The sequence below is a fragment of the Pararge aegeria genome, chromosome 2 (genome assembly GCF_905163445.1).
Source record: "Pararge aegeria chromosome 2, ilParAegt1.1, whole genome shotgun sequence".
NCBI lineage: Eukaryota > Metazoa > Arthropoda > Insecta > Lepidoptera > Nymphalidae > Pararge > Pararge aegeria.
The window spans coordinates 11,336,202-11,361,957 of record NC_053181.1 but is presented as its reverse complement, the minus strand read 5'-3'; the positions used below and the strand labels follow the sequence as shown (position 1 = coordinate 11,361,957).

At 35.0% G+C, this 25,756-nt stretch overlaps 2 protein-coding genes across 6 annotated transcripts; both read left to right on the top strand.

Moving 5' to 3' along the window:
• The first annotated feature begins 968 nt into the window (after nt 1–968).
• Nucleotides 969–18,470, top strand: LOC120628173 (ATP-dependent 6-phosphofructokinase). 4 transcript variants are annotated; one of them, XM_039896442.1, is made up of 15 exons: nt 969–1,051; nt 1,201–1,513; nt 2,373–2,577; nt 3,000–3,154; nt 3,712–3,820; nt 5,425–5,613; nt 7,081–7,224; nt 8,145–8,279; nt 11,156–11,319; nt 12,324–12,465; nt 13,155–13,337; nt 15,281–15,350; nt 15,555–15,779; nt 16,609–16,810; nt 17,693–18,470. In XM_039896442.1, exons 2-15 carry the CDS (start codon nt 1,230–1,232, stop codon nt 17,832–17,834), a joined length of 2,349 nt encoding a protein of 782 aa, XP_039752376.1. In that variant the 5' UTR covers nt 969–1,051; nt 1,201–1,229; the 3' UTR covers nt 17,835–18,470. The 4 variants fall into 4 exon arrangements, with proteins under 4 accessions (XP_039752376.1, XP_039752359.1, XP_039752350.1 ...); XM_039896425.1 differs by lacking the exon at nt 3,712–3,820 and adding an exon at nt 3,492–3,600; XM_039896416.1 differs by lacking the exon at nt 3,712–3,820 and adding an exon at nt 4,365–4,473 and having other exon boundaries at nt 17,693–18,469.
• Nucleotides 18,471–19,473: 1,003 nt separating this feature from the next.
• On the top strand, nt 19,474–25,699 carry LOC120633915 (translocating chain-associated membrane protein 1). 2 transcript variants are annotated; one of them, XM_039904321.1, is made up of 9 exons: nt 19,474–19,583; nt 19,683–19,838; nt 19,934–20,122; nt 20,583–20,736; nt 21,172–21,349; nt 22,015–22,130; nt 23,209–23,354; nt 24,347–24,461; nt 25,394–25,699. In XM_039904321.1, the coding sequence occupies exons 2-9, from the start codon at nt 19,704–19,706 to the stop codon at nt 25,492–25,494; spliced, it is 1,134 nt and encodes a 377-aa protein (XP_039760255.1). In that variant the 5' UTR covers nt 19,474–19,583; nt 19,683–19,703; the 3' UTR covers nt 25,495–25,699. The 2 variants fall into 2 exon arrangements, with proteins under 2 accessions (XP_039760255.1, XP_039760264.1); XM_039904330.1 differs by having other exon boundaries at nt 19,492–19,580.
• Nucleotides 25,700–25,756: the final 57 nt, after the last annotated feature.

The window sequence follows — 25,756 nt, the reverse complement described above, 5'->3', positions numbered from 1 at the left end:
ATGGGCTGGCGCATACTCAGAGGCTTATCAACTTGAGTGTGGGGTTAAAAAGAGTGAGCTTCTAGTTTTATAGAGTAAAGGTAGATCGGTGGATGTCGTTCCTCCAGTAACTATTAATGGAATATTTCTTAATAGAGTGATGGAGTTAGGTATCTGGGAAATTTAGTAACAGAGGACTTGAATGACAAGAAAGACATTACGAGGGAGCGTAGGGCGTTGGCGAAAAGATGTAATATCATAGCCCTGAAGTTCGCACGGTGTACAAGGGAAGTGAAGCTTACACTTTTAACAGTATATTGTAAAACATTTTATACGTGCAGCTTGTAGGTGTCACATACACAGCGGGTTTATAGCGACCTACGTATACAATACAATAATGGCTTCCGAGTATTGTTGGGGCTGCCGCGCTTCTGCAGTGCATCAAAAAATTTTGCGAAGAATCACGTTGATGACTTCTACGCAATCATAAGAAAAAGATCTGCATCAATGATAAGCAGAATGCTCGGAAGCTCCAACAATATTTTGAAAATATTAAGCAAATGGAAAAACCCTTTATGGAGCACTGGGTTGGTACACACTCACACACCAAGTGCTCAAGAGGGTACTTACCTTAGTTAGGAGATATCTAATTATTTATTATTTATAGGTTTGGCCAATATTAATTTATAGTATAATAAATAAGATAATTGTTATTGTTGGATCTATGGAGTTTTATCTGAATTAAACGTTATTATAGTATAGAACCCCTTATTTAGAACACTGACAAAAGAGATTAAAATCACAACGTTTTGCAGGGTAGTTATTGCAAAACGTATTTGCATATTTTGGCACTTGTAGCTTTTTTCCCCAACTAGTAACGTAGTATTTATGTCCTCTTTGCCAACTGGATTATATAACGTTTGTCTGTTACGAACGGTTACATATTATTGTATGATCTGTTAACACAGATATGCAAGCAGAAAAAAAAATTATAAACTGTCAAGTGTCAACAAGTGTCAAGCAAAGGTCACCTTGATGAAGTTCACCTTCTCCGGCGTTCAAATAATTTAAAGTAATTTCTTGCAAATTTGTCAATTTGTGGCTCTTTAATGAGATACAAATCTAAGATCTACATATATATTAATATACGAAGTGCTTAATATTCATTAAAAGAAGAGGGTTGCATCAGTACTTTACTAATTTATTATTTGTCGCATCTAGGTGTTTAGGTGTTTTCAACTTCAAGAAAAATGGATGGATCAGCTTCTCAGAGGTTTATAGAGCGAGGCTCTCATAAAGGCAAAGGCCTGGCGGTGTTCACAAGTGGTGGCGATTCTCAGGGTATGAATGCTGCTGTACGATCAGTAGTTCGAATGGGTATCTACTTGGGATGTAAAGTTTATTTTATCAGAGAAGGATACCAGGGTATGGTTGACGGTGGAGATAATATTGAAGAGGCAAACTGGTCATCTGTGAGTTCAATCATTCATAAAGGTGGTACAATCATAGGATCAGCTAGATGTATGGATTTCATGTAAGTATTATTGAAATTAAATAAAAATAAAAATTTGTTTTGTTATTTGCTAGAGGCAATTAGGCCCATATGAGAAACATGTAAAATGTGATACAAAAATTTAAAAGACCAATATTATATAAATTAAATACAACAATTTTGCCATATCCCTACTAATATTATTAATGTGAATGTAAGTTTGTTTGTTACGCTTTCACGCGAAAACTACTGAACCGATTTTCATCAAACTTTTTATACATATTCTTGGAGGTATTAGAATTAATATATTATACTATTCATTGAAAAAAAAAATTACGTATACTAAAAAAATTTTTGTGAAAAAATCTCATATATGACTATAGGTGTAGACTATGTGGCAAATGTATGTATGCCTCCCAAAATTATGTATATTATTCTAAGATAGATATAGAAATAAGTAAACTTAAAACAATATTGTCATATTAATCACAAAGTACACAATAATCTGTGATTGAAAATAGGTAATATTTTGCTAATAATACTGAAATTCTATGTTACTCTCTATTTTACTTTAATCAATAAGTTAATATTAACTGTTTATACAGCACTGCATTTGAACTGCAGTGAGACTCAGTGTTTGTGTTTGTTTGAGTATGAGGACATCTGGACATGATTGTTTCTCAGAGTCTGGGTACTGTCTTACTTAGTACTCAGAAAATAAGCTATGCTTACTTTTGGGCTGGTAGCGATTTGTAATGTGTGTATTGTTTTAGTACATTTATTTATTTAATTACTGTTTTTGCCCAACAGTATCGACAGACATTTTGAATTTTTATTTCATTATCATGATAATGACAAAAAATAAGAAGTGTTTTAAAATAAAAGGTTTCATTTGTTTTAGCAAGCGAGAAGGTCGGGTTAAGGCTGCATATAACTTAGTGACTCGAGGTATCACTAATTTGGTAGTCATTGGGGGTGATGGTTCACTAACTGGAGCCAATCTTTTCCGCCAAGAATGGTCTAGCTTACTTGACGAATTGTTAGATAATAATAAAATTACAAAGGACCAGAGAGAAAAGTACAAATTCTTGCACATTGCTGGAATGGTAAGGATCTACATCACCATATAACCTTCTATAATTTGCCATCATTCTGTCAGCAATGGGTCATTATTAGTCTGAGAATGTTTATCATACATAATTAAAGTTTTCTTGCAGTAATCACTGCACTCGGTACGGATGCTACGTATAGCTTTATTTGCGATTAATGTCCCATTTCTGGGCCGAGGCCATAAACCCTGTACATCTCTCCAATGTGAGTTTCAGGATAATACTGGCATTAACATGTGTTATGTATATAAAAACTAAGGCAGAATGTTACTGAGAATTTCTTAACAGAAAAACCTACCACATATTATTTTTGGCAGAACCTTGAAACAAAACTCAAAACTTTGTTATCTATAGTGCAATATGTTCTAACTACTTTAAGTATATTTACAATTACTGTATTTCGAAAATGAATTCAACAGGTGGGTTCAATCGACAATGATTTCTGTGGTACAGACATGACCATTGGTACAGACTCAGCTTTACACCGCATTATAGAAGCTATTGATGCTATTGTCAGTACTGCATATTCTCATCAAAGAACGTTTATCATGGAGGTTATGGGCAGGCATTGCGGGTAAGAAAATAAAATATGTTATAGAATACGTATTTATCAAAATTTAAAAGTTCTAAATCTATTGTAAATCCATAAAAATAAAAAACTGAAAGGCGTAAAAGTAGTGCCATCTTACCTAACACCAGTATTATAAAGAAAGAATTATAATAGCTGTACAATTTTTATTATATTTAGTTAGGTGTTTATGAAAAACTGAGTTAGCACTGTTTTTTTTTACTATTTTATTTCCAAAAAGTAAAGTTAAACAAGCCAATTCCTCTTCTTTTCTGTATGTAACTTTAGTTAATCATATAAACTCAACTTAATTTTTATAATAATTAACAGTTTGTTGATATAGATATCTTGCCACGGTCACAGCCTTGTCATCCGAAGCAGATTTTGTGTTTATCCCTGAGTCGCCACCATCAGTGGACTGGCCAGATAAACTTTGTGATAAGTTAGAACAGGCAAGCGTTTGTTATCTATTTTGCACCTTGCCCTTATCTGTGTGACTTTTCCTCCCCTCTATTCTCCCTGTAGTTCCTTTATTTGCATACATTATTAAAGTCTCTCTTTAGTTTTCTTGCAGTATTCACGGCACTCTGTACGGATGCTACATATAGTTTTATTTGCGAAGAGCCAGCGCCTCTCAATTGGGATATAAAGTTGTGTGACAAAATAAAGGAGGCAAGAATTCAATACTCTTTTTCATGTGGGAGCAGGATCACTGTGAACTTTCCATTTTCATTTAACTGATTGGCATAAAATGTTATTATCATGTTTCTTTATTGAATTGGCAACTTATTGTTTTTCATTGTAGGACTTAATCAAATGGATCCATTTAAAACATTAAGTTAAATAAACCCATTTGTCACCATGTTAAATTTATCATTGTTAATTGTAACAACTAGCGGCTAATCCGTTTGATTGTTTTGGACTCTTCCTGGTTCTTTAGTTACAAGTTTGTGGAGTCAGTGCAACTGTCGGTGCCAGTCGCTACCGGCTGATTCTTGTTTGTAATGAGCTAACTCATGACTCAGAACTTTCTTTGGGTCCGAATCAATCGGCCATACTACAAAACCCTTATGCTATATAACCGTCAGTTGTTATGATAATTATGGAAAAACTACTTCTAAAACAGATACAATTCTCAAAGTAGTCATAGTTTTATTTTTTTACAAAATTGGTATCATATGCATGGTCCATTATGCTTGGGTGCTGCTTGTTGCAGTTATCTGGCATTAGTGGCCGCTCTGGCGAGCGAAGCTGATCAAGTATTCATTCCCGAAGACCCTGTTCCCAATAAGTGGGTCGAAAAACTTTGCAAACGTTTACAACAGGTATGCCGACTTAATTGAGTGGCACTGATCACATGTTACACACAATGTATAATAAAATAGTTGGTTCTCTAAATAGCTATTTGTAGCTGATGGTTCATTGAACATTTCGTAATATAACGTATTAATGTTAGCAGTTAATATTTTTATGAGCTTGTTAAAAGCTTAATCAAATATTAAATTAATGTTTACCCACTAATTTATTTACTTCTTGTGTGTTATATGTAGCTATTGTGACTAACACATTCCTTTACCTATCCTTATCGTATTTGCTACTTCTACTATATTTTTATGTCGTTATTCATCTCGAAAAATATATGTTACCATAAACTATGTGTCAAGTATCTTTAACCCCTCATTTAACCCCATGCATGTCTAACAGTTCGTCGTCAATTATTAACCTGCATGAAATTTACATTAGTTTATTAGTTGCAATTGTGTGCTATTAAGTTGCCCTTTATATCGTGCAACTCTTAACCCATAGCTAGGCCTGATTTTTTAAAATCTACACAAGTGTCAAATAAATAATATTGAAATGTCTGTTTATAATGTCAAAATAACATTATTTACTACTTGTGAAGGTAGGTAGGGTAGGACTGACAACTAACAAAAAAACAATTTTTGCCATTTTCACTGTCTATTTGTTGCGGCTAATCTTCGAAATGTTTGGCCCGATTAAGGTTTTCAATGGCAGATTTTTAGAGATTTACCTTTTTTTTAAGAAAAAGTATTAAGACTCCCACAAAATCCGATTCAAACAGGGAAGTAAACTTTGTACAGGAAAAGGCTTAGAAAGTGAAAAAGGTGTACGCGGATGAATCGTGAGGAACCTAGTTCTCTGAGATTAAAACCAAGTTGAATCTCTTTATAGTTTACTTCGTTTAGTTGGTATCTTTTAGCTTCTTTATACACTGGGATGCTTGTGATAGGTAATAATTTTCAAATCATCTGCAGGAACGTAAGTCGGGTCAACGTTTAAACATCATCATCGTGGCCGAAGGAGCTATCGATCGCGAGGGTAAACCAATCACTGCGGAGCTAGTCAAGAAGGTTGTTGTAGATAACCTCCAGCAGGATACGCGCATCACCGTCCTTGGTCACGTACAACGAGGGGGATCTCCCTCTGCTTTCGACAGAATTTTGGTACGTAAATGTTCGCACATTTCTTTTTCAACTATTTTTTTTATTATTATTTAATAGGTTATTTCTTCAAGATGTCATTTAGTTGTGATAAAAATCATGTGGCTCAATACTGGCAAACTTTCCGAGCTCCTAAATAAAAGTCCAATCATCATCATCATCATCATCAGCAACCGTCCGAAGGCGGGGCGGTTCGCTAGTTACTTATTTATAATATTTTTTACTAAAGGTTTTATTTTTTTTTTATCTTCGCCATAAGGCCGCCAAATTGTATACGTTGTTTTGTTATACTTTTCTTTTTGTTCTATGTACTTTTTGTGGTGTGCAATAAAAGTATATTCATTCATTTATTCAAGGTTTTCCTGCACTAATTTATAGATGCCCTTACTGTCCCAAATTACTAGCAGTCTGTACCTATTGCACTGTAGGTTATTTATTATGTATGTAGTTTGCACGTGAGATAGGACTTCTCGTACACTTTCCCACAGTGTCTACACTGTACAAGTCACGTAGACCACTTACTGCTCCATTCAGAATGTGGCATGTGTCCGAGGTCAGCTTCGCATTTATTATATCGTTTTGTCACCGGAAACAGGTCTTTGACCGACTACTAAACAATGATTCAACTTGTCGAAATCAGCTTATCGTGCGTCACTTATAACTTATTTTTTAAGAATATATAACAAAATAAGAATCCATTCAAGTTGGAAAAACTTTACTATTTGGCCGTTTAGGAGAATTTCTATTCTTCATCTGCTAATTGAATCAGCAATAAGTCGAAAATATCGAAGTAAAAAAAATAATTCACACCATTCACTAATTGAGAACAGTGGTGTAGCGTAGAAAGCAAGACGGCAGATTTTCAGACCGATTAGGTATACGTTCCAGGCGACTTGTCTACCGCGCCAAAATGCGTATCTTCACCATAATTCTTAAAACATAAGGTACTAACATTTATTTTGTAAGCACTCGCTGAGTAAACATCCGATGATAAAACGGAATCCAGGGTTACTCGCGTCTACCTATTGTTTTTTTTAAACATAAAAGTTAAAGGTTTTAACTTGTTTCGAAATCAATGAGCCGTGTAATTTGTCACCGGAGACGAAAACATAAGCAACGAGATAAACCCATATTGATTTAATTGTCTACAAAAAAGATATCCTATGCGATCTTAAAGAGTTGAGGTACTCGTCGTTACATCTTTGTCCTTCCAGAAAATATGCCAAAAAAACTGTTGTTATCTTATATCTTTAAACGAGCAATTCTTGTATATATATATAATTGGAATCTCGGAATCGGCTCCAACGATTTTCATGAAATTTAGTGTACAGGGGGTTTCGGGGGCGAAAAATCTATCTAGCTAGGATACATTTTTAGTTTTCCGGTAATAACCGATTTGGTGCAACGAAGTTGCACGGGTCAGCTAGTTATATTGATACCAAGTAATAATATGTAGTAATGATTATGCAGGGTTGTCGCATGGGTGCCGAAGCTGTAATGGCTCTTATGGAGGCGACCCCAGAAACTGAATCATGTGTGGTGACCCTTGATGGAAATCAAGCTGTACGGCTGCCTCTAATGGAATGCGTGCGTCGCACTAAAGCTGTTGCACAAGTGAGCTATTTTCCTATTATTATTTTAATGATTGTAGTTGTTCTACAAGATTGTTTGAATGAAATTCATTTTTCAGGAAAGTTATTCCAGAAAAATTTGTGTTATTTTTTAAAAATATGTGAAAAACACATATTTGTGTTTAAATTGTGTGGCAGCGCGATTTGTAACATTACATTTGCTATTTTTGTTATATATTTCGCAGTATAGATTTATTTTTATGATCTGCTTTAAAATTTTGTTCTAAGTGCCAACTGCGCGCCGCAACAAAGTTCTTTACAAATTAATAATTGTGCACAATTGCACAAGTGTATTCGATATAATATATTTATACTTAGCAAGTTTTAAAACATTCATGAGCATTGCTTTATCTGTAATATAAAAATATCGTAGAGTAGCACTGCCAAGGACTTGCAGTTCACCCTACAAATTCTTACCTCCCTATAGTTAATGTTATAAATGCCAAAAAATATTATGTTAAAAGAAAAACGGCATAGCACATTACGAAACCCTTTCGCAATTATAACATTAGTAGTATTTCTGGTATTTCATCAAATTCCGTTCAGCTAATTTCGCATGAAGAGATTATAACAGATTTGCGCTTTATGTCTTCCAAAATATAATTAATTATAAAAAATAATTCCTAAATTATTTTTTATAATTAATTATATTTTTTGATGATATTTTAAGTTGCTCTCCGGTCCGCAAACCATCTCTGTAAGAAAATTCACGCTAATCTTTTGCTCTATTTTTACGCCGATACCGCTAAGTTTCGCTGTATCCCAAATTTTAGGGCCTAAACCCAGTTAAAGTTCAAGTGTTGCATCGGTGAAATCGGGCCTAGTAAAAATATACCTAACCTAGCTGTCATGCCTTGACAAGGCTTGAATACTTCTCCGTATAATCTATGCTCTTTTATTCAGGCTATGGCTGATAAAAACTGGGATCTAGCCGTACAGCTACGTGGTCGCAGCTTTGCACGCAACTTGGAGACTTATAAGATGTTAACTCGTCTGAAGCCCCCCAAGGAAGCCTTTGATGAGTCGGGCAAACCTGTGGTAAGTTAATTTTTTTAATACGAGTACTTATTAAGGCATTATGTATTCAGTCACACAAAAATGGTTCATGTAACACACACGCACGCAGAACTTGTCCAATCTGATGACGTCATCGTCTTCCAACACTTTTTAAGCATTGCCTGTAATGAATTAAAATATTCAATCTAATTCAAATTCTTGCTATCCTATCCGATCGATAAGGAAGGTGTTTAGGCTAGCTTTATTTGATATGGAGATTTTGGATTTCTACAATCATTAACTTATGATAAAAGATACTATGTATTTAATTAGTGTAATTGGTGTTAACCGTACTAATTGAATTAAAATAAATAAATACATAATAAACGATTCATGATAATAATCTATTTGATCCAACATAAATTTATAGTTGATTTAGTAATATTAATTATTTTCATTATTTTAGTATTTCTAAGGCCCTACGCAGAACGTCGGCAGTCGTCGGTTCAATAGATTCTCTTTCTTTAAACCGATATTGTTCCCACCGGTTTTAGTCATTTATTTGCACTAGGCCTGTACATTAGTCGATTTCAAAATAATTAACTTTAAAATGCATTATAATGAATGAAAAATATTCTCAGGTTCAAAATTAGTTATCACCGTAAATTCCGTAAGTTTATATCACTGTAAAGTTCGTAATGCACGTGTTAATAAAATATAGAAAGATGGAAGACCAGATATTCAGATATTCACTTCAATACCCACAATGTTCAGGATGGCACTTAGATCTTTCATTAATTAACAGTATTATTGAAGCTAAATACCTAGTTTCTTAGCAGTAATCATTTATTCTCATGACTATTATTCTTCCTTCCTATTAAAGTATTCATTTTATAAAATATATCATTAAAGCCCACCAACCTGCATTAGAGCAGTGTTGTAGGTCTGTACTCTATAAACCTGACTTCCCAAGGAGTGAAATAAAACAACTGGGCCGACTCTAATACTGTATAATAAGCTTCTCTATAATTCATATTACTTGTTACCTTCAAATGACTCTACTCAGAATGCTGTCTTCGGCAGAGAAAACCACTGGCAGGAAACTACCGTTGCTCTTTTATTCAAAAAATTAAAACAGGATTTATAAACACAATTACAACATTGTCACATGTTATAACGCTAGGCCCTTTGATACAAGACATATAAAGACAGGTCAAACATAACTACTATGATCACTTGTAACCTCAGGACTTTTGGAACAAGTTGTTTGTATAAAGCAACCTCTACTACATAAACTGTCTGTGTAAAATAATGCTAGGGCTCCATATATGATATCTAAATAATCCAAAGGATGAGATATACTTATCTGATGCAACATCAGGTACAGCCATAGTACCAACAACTTTTAACAACTTATCTCAACACCATCACCAGTATATACGACTCATGTTCCGCCACAACAACATTTCGTTAAGTATATCGTTTCCATTATAAATCATCTATTCCCAATTTGTAACGTTCTATCCAAAATACTTTACTTAATCTCCTTTTCTCAATTCATTAATCTAAATCCGTGCTAACTTTTCTTTCCCGCCAATCGATCTTGTCAAACTCGCGTCTCCCGCCATAGATCCTATACTTTTCTTTGACAGTCTACTATGGAGGGTAGAGGTAAGGAGAGTCATCTTATATGGGAGAAAAGTTGAAAAAGTGTCCAGTCTATGCGCTAAATAACAGTTCAAAAATCCTCCACAATGGCGCTGGTGGATGCACAGGGTATGGTATGAATGTAGCAATCGTAGATGAATTGAAGTATGCCGAGTTAAAAAATTTAATGTCATTATCGACTAAAGTAGTTAATTATTGAGAATTTCAACAACTTACGTTGTACAAAATATTGTGGTAAATATAACCTTACTTCCTTGTATCTCCATACTTCCTTGTTTATTTTTCAAGCCTACTCTAACAATATTTATATTTGGCGCTTTTTTTAAGAGTTACCCTGATGCAAATGTGGCGCCATCCTAATTTAATATATTTTGACGACACTTTTTCATATACACAGATGACTCTCCTTACCTCTACCCTCCATACAGTCTACTTAAGTCCATTATTCTATTTTCAATACATTATCAATGAATATACAAACTATGATTTGTTGATACATTTAATATAATCATCGGGTTTATCATAGATAAAGTGCTGTAATTCCCTATTTCCTAACCCACGCATCAATTTCCTCGTTGGACACGTTTTGTCCAATATAACGTGTTAATAATTAATGCCGTACGGTGACAGCGGATCAGAATAAAGTTGTCGTAAAATAAAAGAATTTTATTTAGCTTACAGTTTATCTTTAATTTTTTATATTTTACGGTTATCTAAGCTCGTCTATAGCGTCCTCTTACCTACAACTACTATCTCCAACGTCTCGTCTGCCCAACGCGGTGGTTATGGGCAAACCCTCCATTTGTCCAGCAGTGGACTATTATGGGCTATTGATTATAAATAGCCGCACTCACACTCATGGGAGTTGAGATCGTGGCATGACTGCATCAGAGAGCGTCATGTCGTTTGCTGTGACGGCACGACGCTCTCTTATGAAGTCATAATGATATTGCCAAAACGCACCTATATATTTATCACATCAAAATATAACTAATTGGTTGTACTACTACTGTTGCCCGTGTGTTGTACTAGCTGTTGCCCGAGTTCTATTTTCGAATTTCGTGGAAACCCTTTATTTTCCTGGAATACAATTTTGCCCATGTTACACATCGTTTTATCAACTCAAACTATGCTAAACATTAAGTTGACTGGTAGCTTAGTTAGGGCGTGAAGGAAGACCAAACAAACAAGCAAACACAATTACGCATTTATAATATTAGTTAGGATATGAAGCTGTTTTCACTATGCAGGAAGGGTTAACGTTAGCGGTGATGCACGTAGGTGCGCCCGCGTGCGGTATGAACGCAGCCGTTCGCTCCTTCGTGAGGAACTGTATCTACAGAGGCGACACCATTCTCGGCATACACGACGGTGTGGAGGGCTTCATCAGTGGCAACATTGTTAAGATGGAGTGGTAAGTGCAGTTTTTGTTAATATTTTATATTATAAGCTACTGGTTTGGACTTCGACTTCACTTTCGGCAGATCTGAGTTCGATCCTCGACACGCAGCTCTAACTATACTTGCTACATCTAAAGTTATGCACGTTTTACCAACTAAATATATTTTTATTTTTTTTTCTAATTCAAAGGTTGCCTGGAAGTGATCGCTATTAAGCCGCCGCCTTTTGTGTTCTACTTCTTTGTATATGTTTCTGCTTTTATTATATTTTGTATATGTTAATGTTTTGGTATACCAATAAAGAGTATTTATAATAATAATAATAAATATTACTTTGCTTTAACGGTGAAGTAAAAAACATCGTTTTGTTAAAACATTGTTCTGAAAGACCAAAGTCCACTAATCCTTACTTGGTCAGCGTGGTGATTCACTAAACCCTTCTCATTCCGAAAGGATACCCGTGCTTCGTAGTAGGCCGGTAATGGTTGGTGATTATGATGATGATGATTAGTTGCGCCCCGCGGTGTTACCTGCAGTGAATAAGTTTGTTCGTTTCGCTAGGACATGAAGGAAGGATGGCATTTAGTGTAAAAATACCAAATGTTCCTTATAAACCACCCTTGGGAGTTTGATGTTTTTCTAGGGCCAAAATTAGCGTATTTTACTCATGGTCCTTTCAATAAACTATATGCCAATAATCATGACGATTGGTTGCTTACTTAAGGCTCGAAGTAAGGACAAACGAACAAACAAAGGATGGGGTGTTTTCGGAATTATACTATTATTAATAGCGATTTTAGCAAACTAGTATAGACGCAATACGGTTATCTTTATGAATGGCTTTACTTACTAACTTTATGAATAGCCTTATCAACATCTATTGCAAAAAGAGTATTCAGATTTATTTAAACAAACTTTCTAATAAATAAACTTTCTAGTAAATATATTAATGCCCTTTGGCAATAACTTCATTAATATATTTACAAAGAAATGAAATGAATCGTCCTATTATTTAAAGGTCTGATGTCACTGGATGGGTTGCTCAAGGCGGTGCGTTCTTAGGAACAAAGCGTACCCTACCGGGTGACAAGAAAAGCGCGATAGCCGCCCGTATCAAGGAGTTTAACATCCAAGGATTACTCATCATTGGTGGATTTGAGGTGTGGAAAATACTTTGCAAATAAGCAAAATTGATTGAACTAAATTTTTCTTTAATGCATTGATTAGAAGGAACTGGATGTTAGTCATATTATTTCTCAAGACGTTGTGGGAATTCTTTAGAATTGTTGAAGATAGCAATTCTGATGCAATACTGTATGTAATACCGGGGAGTAAGTATTTCACAAGATCTCGTGGATTTGCTTAAAATAGTTGTAGTCAGAAATTCTGATGCAATACCATGTGTAATACTAGGGAGTAAGTATTTCATACAACCTTGCGCGAATTTCTTGAAATAGTTGAAGTCTGCAATCCTGTTACTATATTATATGTAATACCAGGGAGTAAGTATTTCACAAGACCTTGTAAGAGTTTTTTAAAATAGTCGCCTTCAGCAATTCCGATGCAATACCATGTGTAATAAGGGAGTAACTAGGGAGTATTTCATAGAACCTTGCGGAAATTTCTTGAAATAGTTGCAGCCAGCAATTTTGATGCAATTCTGTGTGATATGCAGGTTAGTAAGTAGTGTATAATTGATGAGGTTTTGTTAAACTTCAGTTCTAATGCTGGGCTAACTATCTAATTCTAACCACGAGGGTTTGTCTACTCCTACTGAAGAAATAAGGAAAGGTTGCATTCTAGTTTGGTACAAAATAGAAGTATATAGTATAGTTATGGTCTATTTTAGGCATATCAAGCCGGATTGGAGATATACGAGTCCCGCTCTCAATACCCTGAGTTTTGTCTGCCATTGGTGGTAGTTCCCGCCACGATCAGCAACAACGTGCCCGGCACTGACTTCTCTTTGGGTGCCGATACCGCACTTAATGAGATCACTGAAATTTGTGACCGCATCCGACAGTCTGCTCAGGTAAGCACATTGACATTATCTTAAGTGTGGCCCAGCTTTCGCCTGCGTTCAACTTCTGATGAGTTTCCCATATACAGTTTCATCCGCTATTCTAAACAATAACCTGACCCATCTCTTCACGTCGCCAACTTCCGCTGTTACGTTTACCGAGCTGCTACTAGGACTTGTACTAATATAACCCAATAAATTAATAAATAAATAAATATACTACGACAATACACACATCGCCATCTAGCCCCAAAGTAAGCGTACCTTGTGTTATGGGTACTAAGATGCCTTATGAATATTTTTATGAATTACTAGCGTACCCAGCCCGCTTCGCCGGGCTAGATTTTGCTTTATTTTATTTAAACAATAAACTTACATCATTAAATTTTTAATAAAAGCTGTATTTGACAGTTCAGAAATAGGAGTGCTCCGATCGTCACTAAACTTTACAGGATTACTCGCCAGGTCAATCCGTAGATTCCCTGAAAGTTTCATTGAAATCGGTCCAGTCGTTTCGGAGCCTATAACATAGAACATAGCCACACACTTTCTCTTTTATATATATAGATAGATAGATATACATAAATACTTAGAATATACATATAAACACCCAGACACTGAAAAACGTTCATGTTCATCACACAAACATTTTCAAGTAGTGGGAACTCACGGCCTTGGGCTCAGAAAGCAGGGTTGCTGCAAACTGAGCCAATCGGCCATCTAATAATCAATATCTAATAATTCTCTACTACTACTACTAAAATATTTTATAGTAGTAGCAGAGCTTTTTGTGACAGAGCCGGTGCGGGAAAATACTATCGCCATGCTTTCAATAAGCATGGCGATAGTATTTTCCCGCAGTATTGTTGCAATGCTGAGTTCTGGCCTGAAGGGTGTCGTTGCCGGTGTAATTGGCACATGAGGCTTAACACCTACGCCTCGAATTGATGGACACAGGGCGACGTCTTGAAGGACGTGCTCCTTGCATGCTCTGTGAGATCTTGCTCTGTTTACATGCGATGGTTTGCCACTCACGGTATCCGTCAATTATAAATAAAGAAAAAAACATTGACCGACTCGGGAATCCACCCCAGACGTCCCAGGACTTCGCGTAGTTGAACATGTCAACCACTAAACGAACCAGGCGTTTTTATGTATTAAAATTTCTCTTCGATCTTTATTTCGTACCAATATAACAATACTAACATATTAACGACATATTTTTTACTTAAAAGGTTGCTGTTATTGCAATTATAATAAATCGTGTTCAAAGTTCTTTGTTTATTCGTAATTTGAGGCGTACTTTGCTGTTTCCATTGTCCATTGTCCATTTTACATAATGTGTTATTACAGTAGTGTTAAGTGTTTTTGTAACGTAAATAAACAAAAACAGATGGCCATGGTAATTTTATTTAATAACTTAATAAATTATCGTTTAGTTGTTCGCATATGTTCAATTCCGGCATTTAACTGAATATTATTAGGTATTAGGATGTATCCATAATATGTTTAAACGAAAGGTTTTAAAGGGGTAATAAGAGGGCGTTATATGCCTTAAAAAATCGAAATAAAGTAAATTTTTCAGTGACCTCATGGTTGCTTGTTATTGATGATGTTATGTTTTTCCTTCCGCAATCGTTTAGTCAATTTTATACTTCATCATCAGTTTGAAGTTCACTGCTGGACATAGGTTCTTTTGTAAAGAGTTCCAAGATTCCTGGGCCTTTTGTTTCCAGCGACTCGTTTGATGTCGTCTGTCCAACTCGTTGGGTCTCAAACAACGTTGGGTTTACCTATGCGAGGTCGCCATTCCTGCACCTTAGGACCCAAACGTCCATCGGTTTTTGAGCTATGGGCCCAGCCCTGTCGCGAAGCTCAAGTTAGCATGGGCTACTCGTTGAGCTATGTCAGTAACTCTTTTCTATACTTGTACTGATGCAAGTCTTCTTTGCCAGGGTACCAAACGTCGTGTATTCGTCGTGGAGACCATGGGAGGTTATTGCGGATATCTCGCCACTTTAGCAGGTAACATTTTTAAATCTTCTTGTTGACCTAATCCCACGTTATGTGCTGTCCGCACAACATGTCTTCTTGAATGTCTCAGAACGACATTTTTTTCTATTTTGGCATATCTTTAACGATCGATTGGAACAAAAAAGTCTGTCAATAAGGGGGTCATATTCAATTTTATAAACATTTTTCACTTTAATACTTATTTGTTTTGTACAGGTCTGGCGGGCGGTGCTGACGCTGCATACATTTACGAGGAAAAATTCTCCATTAAGGATTTACAACAAGACGTGTACCATATAGCTTCCAAGATGACAGGTGGCATACAGCGCGGTCTAATCCTCCGCAATGAGAAAGCCAACGAGAATTATAACACAGATTTCATTTACCGCCTCTACTCTGAAGAAGGCAAAGGGCTTTTTACTGCTAGAATGAATGTTCTGGGTAAGACATCTTTATGTTTTTACTTCGTTCACACTTCTACAACATCTGATTACACTGTCCGTTATTCTACTAAATTATATCCCTATTGCCCTATCGCCCTCTTACGCTGTGTCTGTGTTTGCGCATTTTATGAGTAGCGTAAAACTAGATAACCTTTCGCAAGAAAAAACTATCAAATGCAAAAAAAAGATTTCGCTAATATTTTTAATTTGGAAAACAAACAGTTGCTAATAAATTGTTACAATGGATAAACTTAATTATAGATCTCGCAAGACCCAATAAAGTTGTCACTATTAATTTATGATAAGATAATACTGGAGTTATGTAACTTATACTATGTAATATTAGTTACAGTATAGTAGGCGAACAGATTAGGTACTCATTTTTGATTTCTCTTGAAATATGAAGAATAGTTTCAAAAAAACTCTTTCTTACGTATTATAAGAATGTTTATACAAGATTATAAGTAACCCTAGGGCCTATTATAAATGTGTTTAGCTGATAACTTGGCTATTATAAAAATAAAGTATTTTTATAATAAAATATATTTATAATAACCAAAATTAATTAGGAAAGTAAGTAAGTTTACACACTTTAGGGTGTTTCCTACTTAATGCACCCAATTTACCTCTTTTCTTTTGATCTAATGTTTTGAATCTTGGTGATTAATATGCGTTTTTAAAATAAATAAATGTAAGCAGTAGCTATAAATATAGAAACCTCCTTCTTTCTACTTAAAAAAACTTTTTCCTCAAATTCGGCCTTGAATTTTTTTTATTTTTTTTTATTAATATTTCTGACGCGATATAATTTTCAACTTTTTGTATAGGTCACATGCAACAAGGTGGATCCCCAACACCTTTCGATCGTAACATGGGAACCAAAATGGCCGCCAAGTGTCTGCATTGGCTTGTGGATACCATTCACAAAGGACCAGCTTGTGGCGCCGACTCAGCTTGTCTTCTCGGCGTCGTGAAGCGACAGTATAAATTTACACCTCTAGAAGAGTTAAAGAACCAGACGAACTTTGCGTGAGTTTTTATTATTAAACTTCATTTACATTCTAATTAGGGATGATACTTGCACAGAATCAGAATAAAACTTGTTTTTGTTTCCAAAAAATGACTTCCCAAAAAAAATATTGTTTTGTCCGTTCATCTTATAGTAGACGCGTGAATGTTGTTTTCTAATCGGTTTCTCTTTCTTTTTTCAATTTTATTCATTAAATCCAAGCAATAAATTGCTGATAGTTGTACCAAGGGCTAAAATAGAAACTTAAAACAAGCCTATTTTTGCATAGCCACATAAGTTCCTGCTCGAGTTGGCGCCATAACCAACATGTCCGTAGTGTGACCTGTTCAAAAGCATTAGACTACCATTTCTTGTTAAATATTCTAAGCTGTTATGCGATACAAATGATGATGACAAAGTATTCCTTCTGCCTACGGCTCAGGATTTAAGCTAATTTGATTCTGTAGTTGATTATCGAATGTATTCATAGACAAGGGCATTGATTTGACTCTTACAGTTTCAATGAAAAGCACGCTACTCAACTTTTACTCAACTCAAACCCTTTTTACCAACTAGAGGGCATGGGGCGCCTCACACAATGAGAAGGGTTTAAGCCGTATTTCACCACGCATTAGGCAATGCAAATTGTTGGGCTTTACACGCATTTGAGAACATTACGCAGAACTCTCAGGCGTGCAGGTTTTCTCACGATGTTTTCCTTCACCGTTTAAGCATGTGATATTTTAATAGCAATGCACATAACTTAGATGTAGATTCGAACCCAGTCCCCCGAAAGTGTAGCCGAAGTCCTAACCACTAGACTATTACCTATCGCTTTGTTATTAGTAGTAGAAAACTTCGTTTTTAAAGTTATTACAATAAGAATCATTTTTTGTTTTCAGCCAAAGAATAGCCAAGCAACAATGGTGGATGAAATTGCGCCCGTTGCTCCGTATTTTGGCCAAACACGATTCCACTTACGAGGAAGAGGGCATGTACATGACAGTCGAACAAGGAGAGCTTGACTCCGAACATGTTATTTAATTAAAATCTAGTCAAATAAATGTGAAATCTGTACTACATTGCAGTCTTTGGTTCTCGCTTTGACTGGAAGTACATTTGCATGTTATGAAAGCTGCTACATAAACTTTTATATTTGTAAAGATACAAAGATATAGTATTATTTTAACCTTAGCAAAGTTAGCAATGTTAGTTATTTAAACTGTAGATTTATGACCAGTTATAATTGTAATGAAATATTTATTGTTAGTAATAAATGTAAATGTTGGTTCTCTTTTAAATACAATTTATTTTCAGTACAGAACAATCTATTATTAAAAGTTTTGTAAGGTTGACATTAAAAAACATCTGAAATTCAGTGTGTTACTTGCATATCAGGTATATTTTGTAACTACTCGTTATATTTTGAGATTATATTTATATGGTAATTAATAATTGCTAATGTAATAATACAATGCGTAAATAATTTATGCCTTGCCAGTTATAATCATGGTTTTTTAAAGTAAGGTTTATATTGGAATGTTTTGAGGACAGGCACACTTTTAAAAATGAATTATTTTTTTTATTTTTGTTATAGATATTTGACTCTTAAAGTATTCGAGTCCTAAAATGATTATATAAATAAACTTAAATGTTTATGCATATTTAATACTCGATGTTAAATTTAAATAAATCTAAAAATATGAACAGTTTGTTTTAATTCGTAACCTTGATCAGTAAGAATTACTAATTCTTAACTTATTAAATATTATTTTAAAAAAAGTATTGCCACTAATTTGATGAAAACTTGATGACTCTAAAGACTATTTTTATCTTACCTGAAATACCTTTTCGTTCCTCTTTAGTGTTAAATATTATGTCCTAGCCCGCGACGTCGTGTTATCTTCGTTTTTTTCGGTTTTTAAAAATCCCAAAGCGTTCATTTTCACGTGATAAATAATATCCTAACTATGAAAAATTTCGCCAATATCAATTAAGCTACTAAGCCGTGACTAGGTAACAAAGGGTTTCTAATGCTCGCGATTTCTGAAGCGGTGCGGAACGGTGATGCGAGTTCTATTTCCGGCACGAACATCTCTCTTTTCGGAGTAGTAATTTCTTTATTTATAAACGCACGTAGTTTTTAAATAAAGAAATTACAAATCACATGCTTTAACGGTTAAGGAATAATGGTGTTTATTATAACTAGAAGATATTCACATTAATATTAGTATGGATACTAGAACAAAATTTTACCTTTAGGCTTTAACTTAATTTTATTGTATTTTAAAACACGAACAAGTTATGAAAATAAGTTTGCCATTGTCAGACATTAATTTAGTCTTATCTAAATGTTATTAAATTGTAATATAAATTGATTCTATGAAAATAGAAGAATGCGTTTGTAATTAGGGAAAACGGATGGTAAATAGGGAAAACTCTGTGGTCAGCATGGCAACTTTAGAATTAATTAACAGACTAAAAAACCGGTCATGTATTAATATTTTAATTAATAAGATCTTGGTAATCCATTAAAATTTATTTTTATTATGCATTTCTTTACATCATAATTTCTTTTAAAATATCATGGAATTGTGTTTTAAAGTACTTGAAAAGAAATGATGAATAGTTTAGTCGCTCATTTGACTATTTGACTGCCAACACAACTGTCAATAAACAAGATCTTCATGTTGACGTTTGACCGCGTAGCAAGTGAAAGTGTCACGTCAGTAAAATTGCTGTCAAATATCAGAAACATTTAGTTTTGTCGGCTGCTTTTTATTAGAAATTGTGGTAATTCTACTTATTATCAATAAATTTGATAAATATTAATATTTGCAAAAATAAAACAGTGAACATAAACGCCTTAAGTAATAAACGTATAACTTTCAGTTCTAGGTTAAAACCTGGAAGATGGGTGTAAAACCTGCAATTGGAAGAAAAACTAACAAGAACCCCCCATTTTTTAGTCACGAATTTGTGATACAAAACCATGCTGATATTGTATCATGTCTGGTTATGGTCTTCCTCGTTGGACTAATGGTACAGGTAAGCCATAAGCGTATGCCACGTAACCCGCAAAATAACGCTGTTTTTGTGATTTTACATATGGTAGACTTTCATTTTATTGCTGTTGTTTACAGTCAACAAGTCCGGTGGCAAGTTTATTCATCAGTTTGCATCACAACGTAACTGGTGCGGAATCGACGCGAGATGTACCAAAGGGCGAGTCTTACTCATATGAAGCTGGCTGGAAAGACTCCTGTGCGGTGTTCTTTTACTCCTTAGTATGCATTGTTCTGCACGCTATCCTGCAAGAGTACTTCTTAGACGTAAGTCATAAATATGTTTCAATTCAATGTGTTGTATAAAGGAAGGTGTAACTTTGTGAAAGTATAGGATTTATGAACACCAAGTTTAATTTGCTATGATCAATAAAAGACTGACAAATTTGTATGTAATAACTTACAAGACACAAAAGGTCACAAAGGAATATTCAAGATTGATCATTAGGATGTTTCAGTATTAGAGCAAAAGTAGCGTTGAGAGCATACTTTGTGTGATGTTATTATCTACACCACATAGATTTGCTTTAGTGTCATTGTGTATTATTATGGATAATATATACTTATAAGATAAAGTTGGAAGTTTGTATGTTTGAACTTGTTAATCTCAGGGACCAGCCTGATGAAAAGAAAATGTTAGCTGCAACCCATTTATTTAGTAATGTAATAGTTTGTTTATCAGTTAACCCACGTCAAACAGCTCTTCAAGATGTTCTTTTGTTTTTAGAAAATATCAAAGAAGTTTCATCTCTCAAAGTCAAGATTATGTTCTCTCAATGAATCAGGCCAGCTTGTTGTATTCCAACTTGTCACATTACTATGGGGTGGTGATGCAATTCTTCGTGAAGGATTTATGTTCAATATTTCACAGCTTTGGGATGGTAAGTTATTGTTATTCATAAATTCCATGATAATTAACTAATTAAAGTTGTTAATTAGGTAAATTACTGTTAACTTGAATATTGAAAATACTTATTCAAATTAATGTGCCAAAAAATTTATTTGCATCATTCTCTGACTACCACTGACTGTGTGTACCACTGTTTGGCACATGTTTCTCTAGGGAGGACACATTATCACGACATAAAGGTCTTGCATGCATGCATGTGGTCTTTATTATTGTCACAATGTATTAGTGACCATAACCGGAACTGAGAGCTAAAACATACTCTTCCTGGATGGATGAGTTAATGTACCAATTTACTATAAATGAGGCAGCAATTACTATATTTGCATACAAAAACTCAATTTCCTGTAATCTATTATCACATATCACAATCCAAAATGTATACCAAAAAATTCTTTTACTTTTCTAGGCTACCCAAACCATCCAATGAGTTTCTTGCTGAAGTTATGGTGGGTGGTTCAAGCTTCTTACTGGATCCACACAATTCCGGAGCTATATTTCCAGCGCATCAAGAAAGATGAATGGTCAGGTCGCATTAGACATGCTGCTGTCGCCTTGGCGTTTGTCGGCCTTGCATATGGCTTCAAGTATGTATTCGATTGGATTATATTTTGAAAATAATTAAACAAAAATTAGTGTATTTTAGGCATTGAGGATTGAGTGCATTTGAGGAGTACTGTAGGAGAGAGGAGTTTCTCCTCCATTATTGTCTTTCTCTATAGAAATAACACGACAAACAGGTAGACATCATGGCTCGCAGGCTAGCCCTACTGCAAGAAATATCCTTAGAGATAAGTGGTCCTTGTGTACATCCTGATCTATTTATGTAAATAATTAAATTAATAATCTACTGTCTCTTTTATTCATTGCTTCTTTTTACTGAAGGTTTTCTTTTCATAATTTTTAGTATATTATCTTGGAATATACAAGTTAGGCATTATCATATCAATCGATTAACATCCACTACTGGACATAGGTCTTTTGTAGTTCTAAATACCACTGTCTTGTGCCGCTAGGTCCCAGTGGTATTTGTGACTCGTTTGATGCCATCTGTCAACCTTGTTGGCAGTCTACCAATGCTGCATTTATCAGTGCAAGGTCAGCATCTTGAGACCCCAGCATCCATTGGTTTTCTCCAAATTTGTGATCTTTACAGTAATGATGATCTATTGCCACACATGCTAACCACTAGACCTCCAAGTCTTTGGCTTTGAAAGAATACCCAGCTATTAATTTTTTTTTTCTTTTACAGGTTTCAAAGAGTAGGAGTTTGTCTTATTGTTCTTCATGCTTTGGCTGAGTTTGTTGCTCACAGCTACAAGCTCAACTCCATCCTACGGGGCGAAAGGGAAGACTACTTAGACCAATGTAAGTATAAATAAAAAAAAAAATGATTTTTTGCAAATTTCCGTAAACCTACTTTTTTATTATATTACATTATGAATTGCACAAATGACAGTGTAATAATAAGTTTGTTAATCTTTCCTCCTGAGATTTAAGAAAGGACATCAAGTTTTGTTTTAATAATGGTGGACATGCATATCGTTATATAATATTATTTTTTTTTTAAATGATCAAGGACTTTTTGCACACTAATCTTGGCAGGATATTGACGCGTATAAGAAGTAATTAATAACACCTATGTAATCATGTACAATTGTATGCTGTGTGGTGACGGCAGATCAGAATACAATTGTCACCACCCCTCTTCTTCCCATGGGTTTCGTACGAGGCGACTAAGGGAATATAACAGAGAGCAGGCAGCAGTGTTCTCTGTGCTTCTACTACTATCTACTGCAATCACCAATACGCCTGCCCAGCGTGGGGATTATTGTCAAATCCTCCAGTTTTGAGAACCCTTTAGTTCAGCAGTGGACTGTAATAGGCTGTTGATGATGATGATGATAAAGAATCATGTACCATATTCTAGCAAAATAAAAATTGAAAGATTGATTCATCAATTCATCAATCATGACTTCTTTATCTTTTCTAGTCTATTCCAGTACCTTAGCATTTATTCTGAGGATGTTTCAGGAGATTATAAGTGTTCCTGATCATAAATGTCTCTGGCACTGGATTTGTTTGCATTCTGAACTTTTGTTTAGTTTAAAGATTTTTTATACAACCGAATCGTCACTACTATCTTTTGAACAGTGGACGGGGAAACATTTCCGTGGGTGTGAAACCAAAAAACTCTCACACAAAATAGAACAAAAATTTTTAAATTGCAAAACTATGTTGGAAAAGAGCAACTGCTGATTTTCTTGGCTTTCTTCTCGGTAGAATCTGCCTTCTGAACCGGTGGTAGAGTCACTAAAACAGACATACTTGACGTTTCAAAAGTGCTTACATAAAAATAAAAATAAATGAATTTTGAAAACGAGCTGAAGACCCAGGCAACAGCTATGTAGGTTGTTACACGATTAGTTTTATTCATTGTTTGCAGTGCTTGGCGTGCTAAATGGTGCTGTGTTCGTGACGGTGCGTCTGTGCTCGCTCGTGCTGGGCGTTCTCACGTTCTACTTCGGCGTGGCGGACGCGGCGCCATTACTGCTGCGAGTTGCCGCTCTCTGCCTTTTAGTCTCATTCCAGGTCAGTTATATAGATGACAATAACAAACCTAAATTTTTGTTTTTTTTTTGCTTTTCTCTTGACGTCGGAAATCCTCATTGATACCACCGCGCCACGGGAAGGCACGGTGGGTCACGGGAACGCTTTCGCACACATACGCGACAATAACAAAACTAACCTATACTATCCACTGTTTATCAATGAAAAAATCCTTGTGGCTACAAACGCGCCAGGGCCTAAAGGCTATGTCCACTGACCTCTTTTATAATCACCTGTACTCAGTGTCGATGTGCATGATTAAGACACTACATTAACTAACATAATATTTACGCATAGGGCCAATGTACATAATCTCGGAAATAAATACAAAATAAATATATGGCGGCCACAAACTAAACCCTAAGGTAATAAAAAAAAATTGTGTGATCTCATTTATTCCATAAACTATCAAAATTAATAAAAGAATGTAATAACATAAAAAAAATTTAAAAGTAATCTACAGGACTTAGGAAATATTGATAAGTTAGTCATTCAGTATATTTAGAATTCCTAATTTGTAACTTCACCACAGAAATGCTGTTAGAAATTATATAATGTGTGCATGCGTTCTGTGTAGATTTTAAGAATTAATTGTAAACCTATTATGTCAGTGAACAGTATGTTATTTTTTAAAAATAAATATCTTTAAACCTGACAGCTTGAATGTCTTTGCATTAACTAAATTATGCTACTATGTAACCCGATTACATTATTGCTATTTTCTTATTATTTTTAAATAAACAATATCCTATGTTACTTTCTGATAATTTTTGCTTTCTATTGTTATAAAGTCTAGTAGTTTCGGAGCCTATTCGGTACAGGCAAAACCAACAAAAAAATCTTTCCTCTGTATAATCTGAAATCTGCTCTAAGCTATTCATTATTTACGCCACACATTAGTTATTCTAACTCCCTACTTATAGTTATAGGTATTTAATAAACAGTTATATGAAAACAATCCTCTATTTTTGTAGGTTTACCTGATGTTCAACTTCATCTCGGAAGCTATCAAGCAGCGTCAAGAGGCACGCCAACTCGCCCAAAGCCGGCCTAAAAAGGAAAAGAAAGAGAAGCCTAAAAAAGAAAAAGGTAACGTGTTCTTTTTTAAATTGTTATATGCATGTATATAAGTGTATTCAATGCCTAGTGCTTAGGACTTCGGTTTCACTTTCGGGGGTTCAAGTTCGAATTCCAACCTCTTAAATTTCCACAACCAAATTATGATTATGTTAGTTACTTAATAATCCAACGACCCCTACGAAGCGCTTTTACTCCTTGTTTGACGACCTCCGTGGCGCAGCGATGAGTGCTTTAAATTTGAGTGAGGTCCTGGGTTCGATCAAGACACCCGACAGGGAAAATCAGCGAAGAAACCGATGAAATTAGGGGTATGGATGGGGTTTATATAAATGCCATACCCCTAACGGGTTAGCCCATTATCATCTTAGACTGCATCGTTACTTACTAGCAGGTGAAATTGCTAGCTTAAAATATAAAACATAAATCTAAAACGCACTGCAAACATTTTCCAACTACCTTTACTTCAAATCAGTGAAAAGGCATCTTCTAGCTAAGCACGCTCCATTTAGCATTCTATTCGCTATCGCTAGGATATTCATACTAGTAAAATATTTAGCAGTAGGAGAGCCTTTGTGACAAGAGCTTGTCCAGGTAAGTCCTACCGCCATGTATGTATATTCCTGCTGTCAAGCAGCATTGATGTGTTTCGGTGTAATTACGTGCACATGAGTCTTAACGCCTTCGCTTCAGGCAGTGGCGTGCACTTCATACATGCACAAAAGCACTGCTTACCCTAAAATTGGTATATAACCTTTGTAGGAGGAGATTTTTTGCCATTTATGCAATTTTCCTGCTGTATGCATACCCTGGTAAGAAACCCAGTGCACGAGACACGAGATTATGGGCTTTTGGGAGATACCTTTAGACCAGCAGTAGACCGTTGCAGGCCGTCGATAAAGCTTGCTAAAGATAATTTATGAATAATTAATGTTTGCTTACAGTGAAGAAAGTCCACAACGAAGATTCCGACCTTCCTGAAGTGGACCAGAACACCAACAAGACGCTCCGACAGCGACAAGCCTCTACAGTCAAGACAAAGTAAATAACGCACACTGCCCTCTACTTAGAAGTAATAGATTGTCCCCTTCCATTCGTATGTACTGTAAACTTTTCATTTATGTCTCCCCTTAAATACATTTTACTATAAAAAGTTAATTGTCCATGCACAAAAGGAACTGTGTGTTGTAAAATTATTTAAAAATATTATTCTTAGTATAATAGTTGATGTCATAATATTATAGTAAACGTTAAACGAAATTTTTATTTGAGATTGTTAATATTAATATTTATATTATTATTATAAA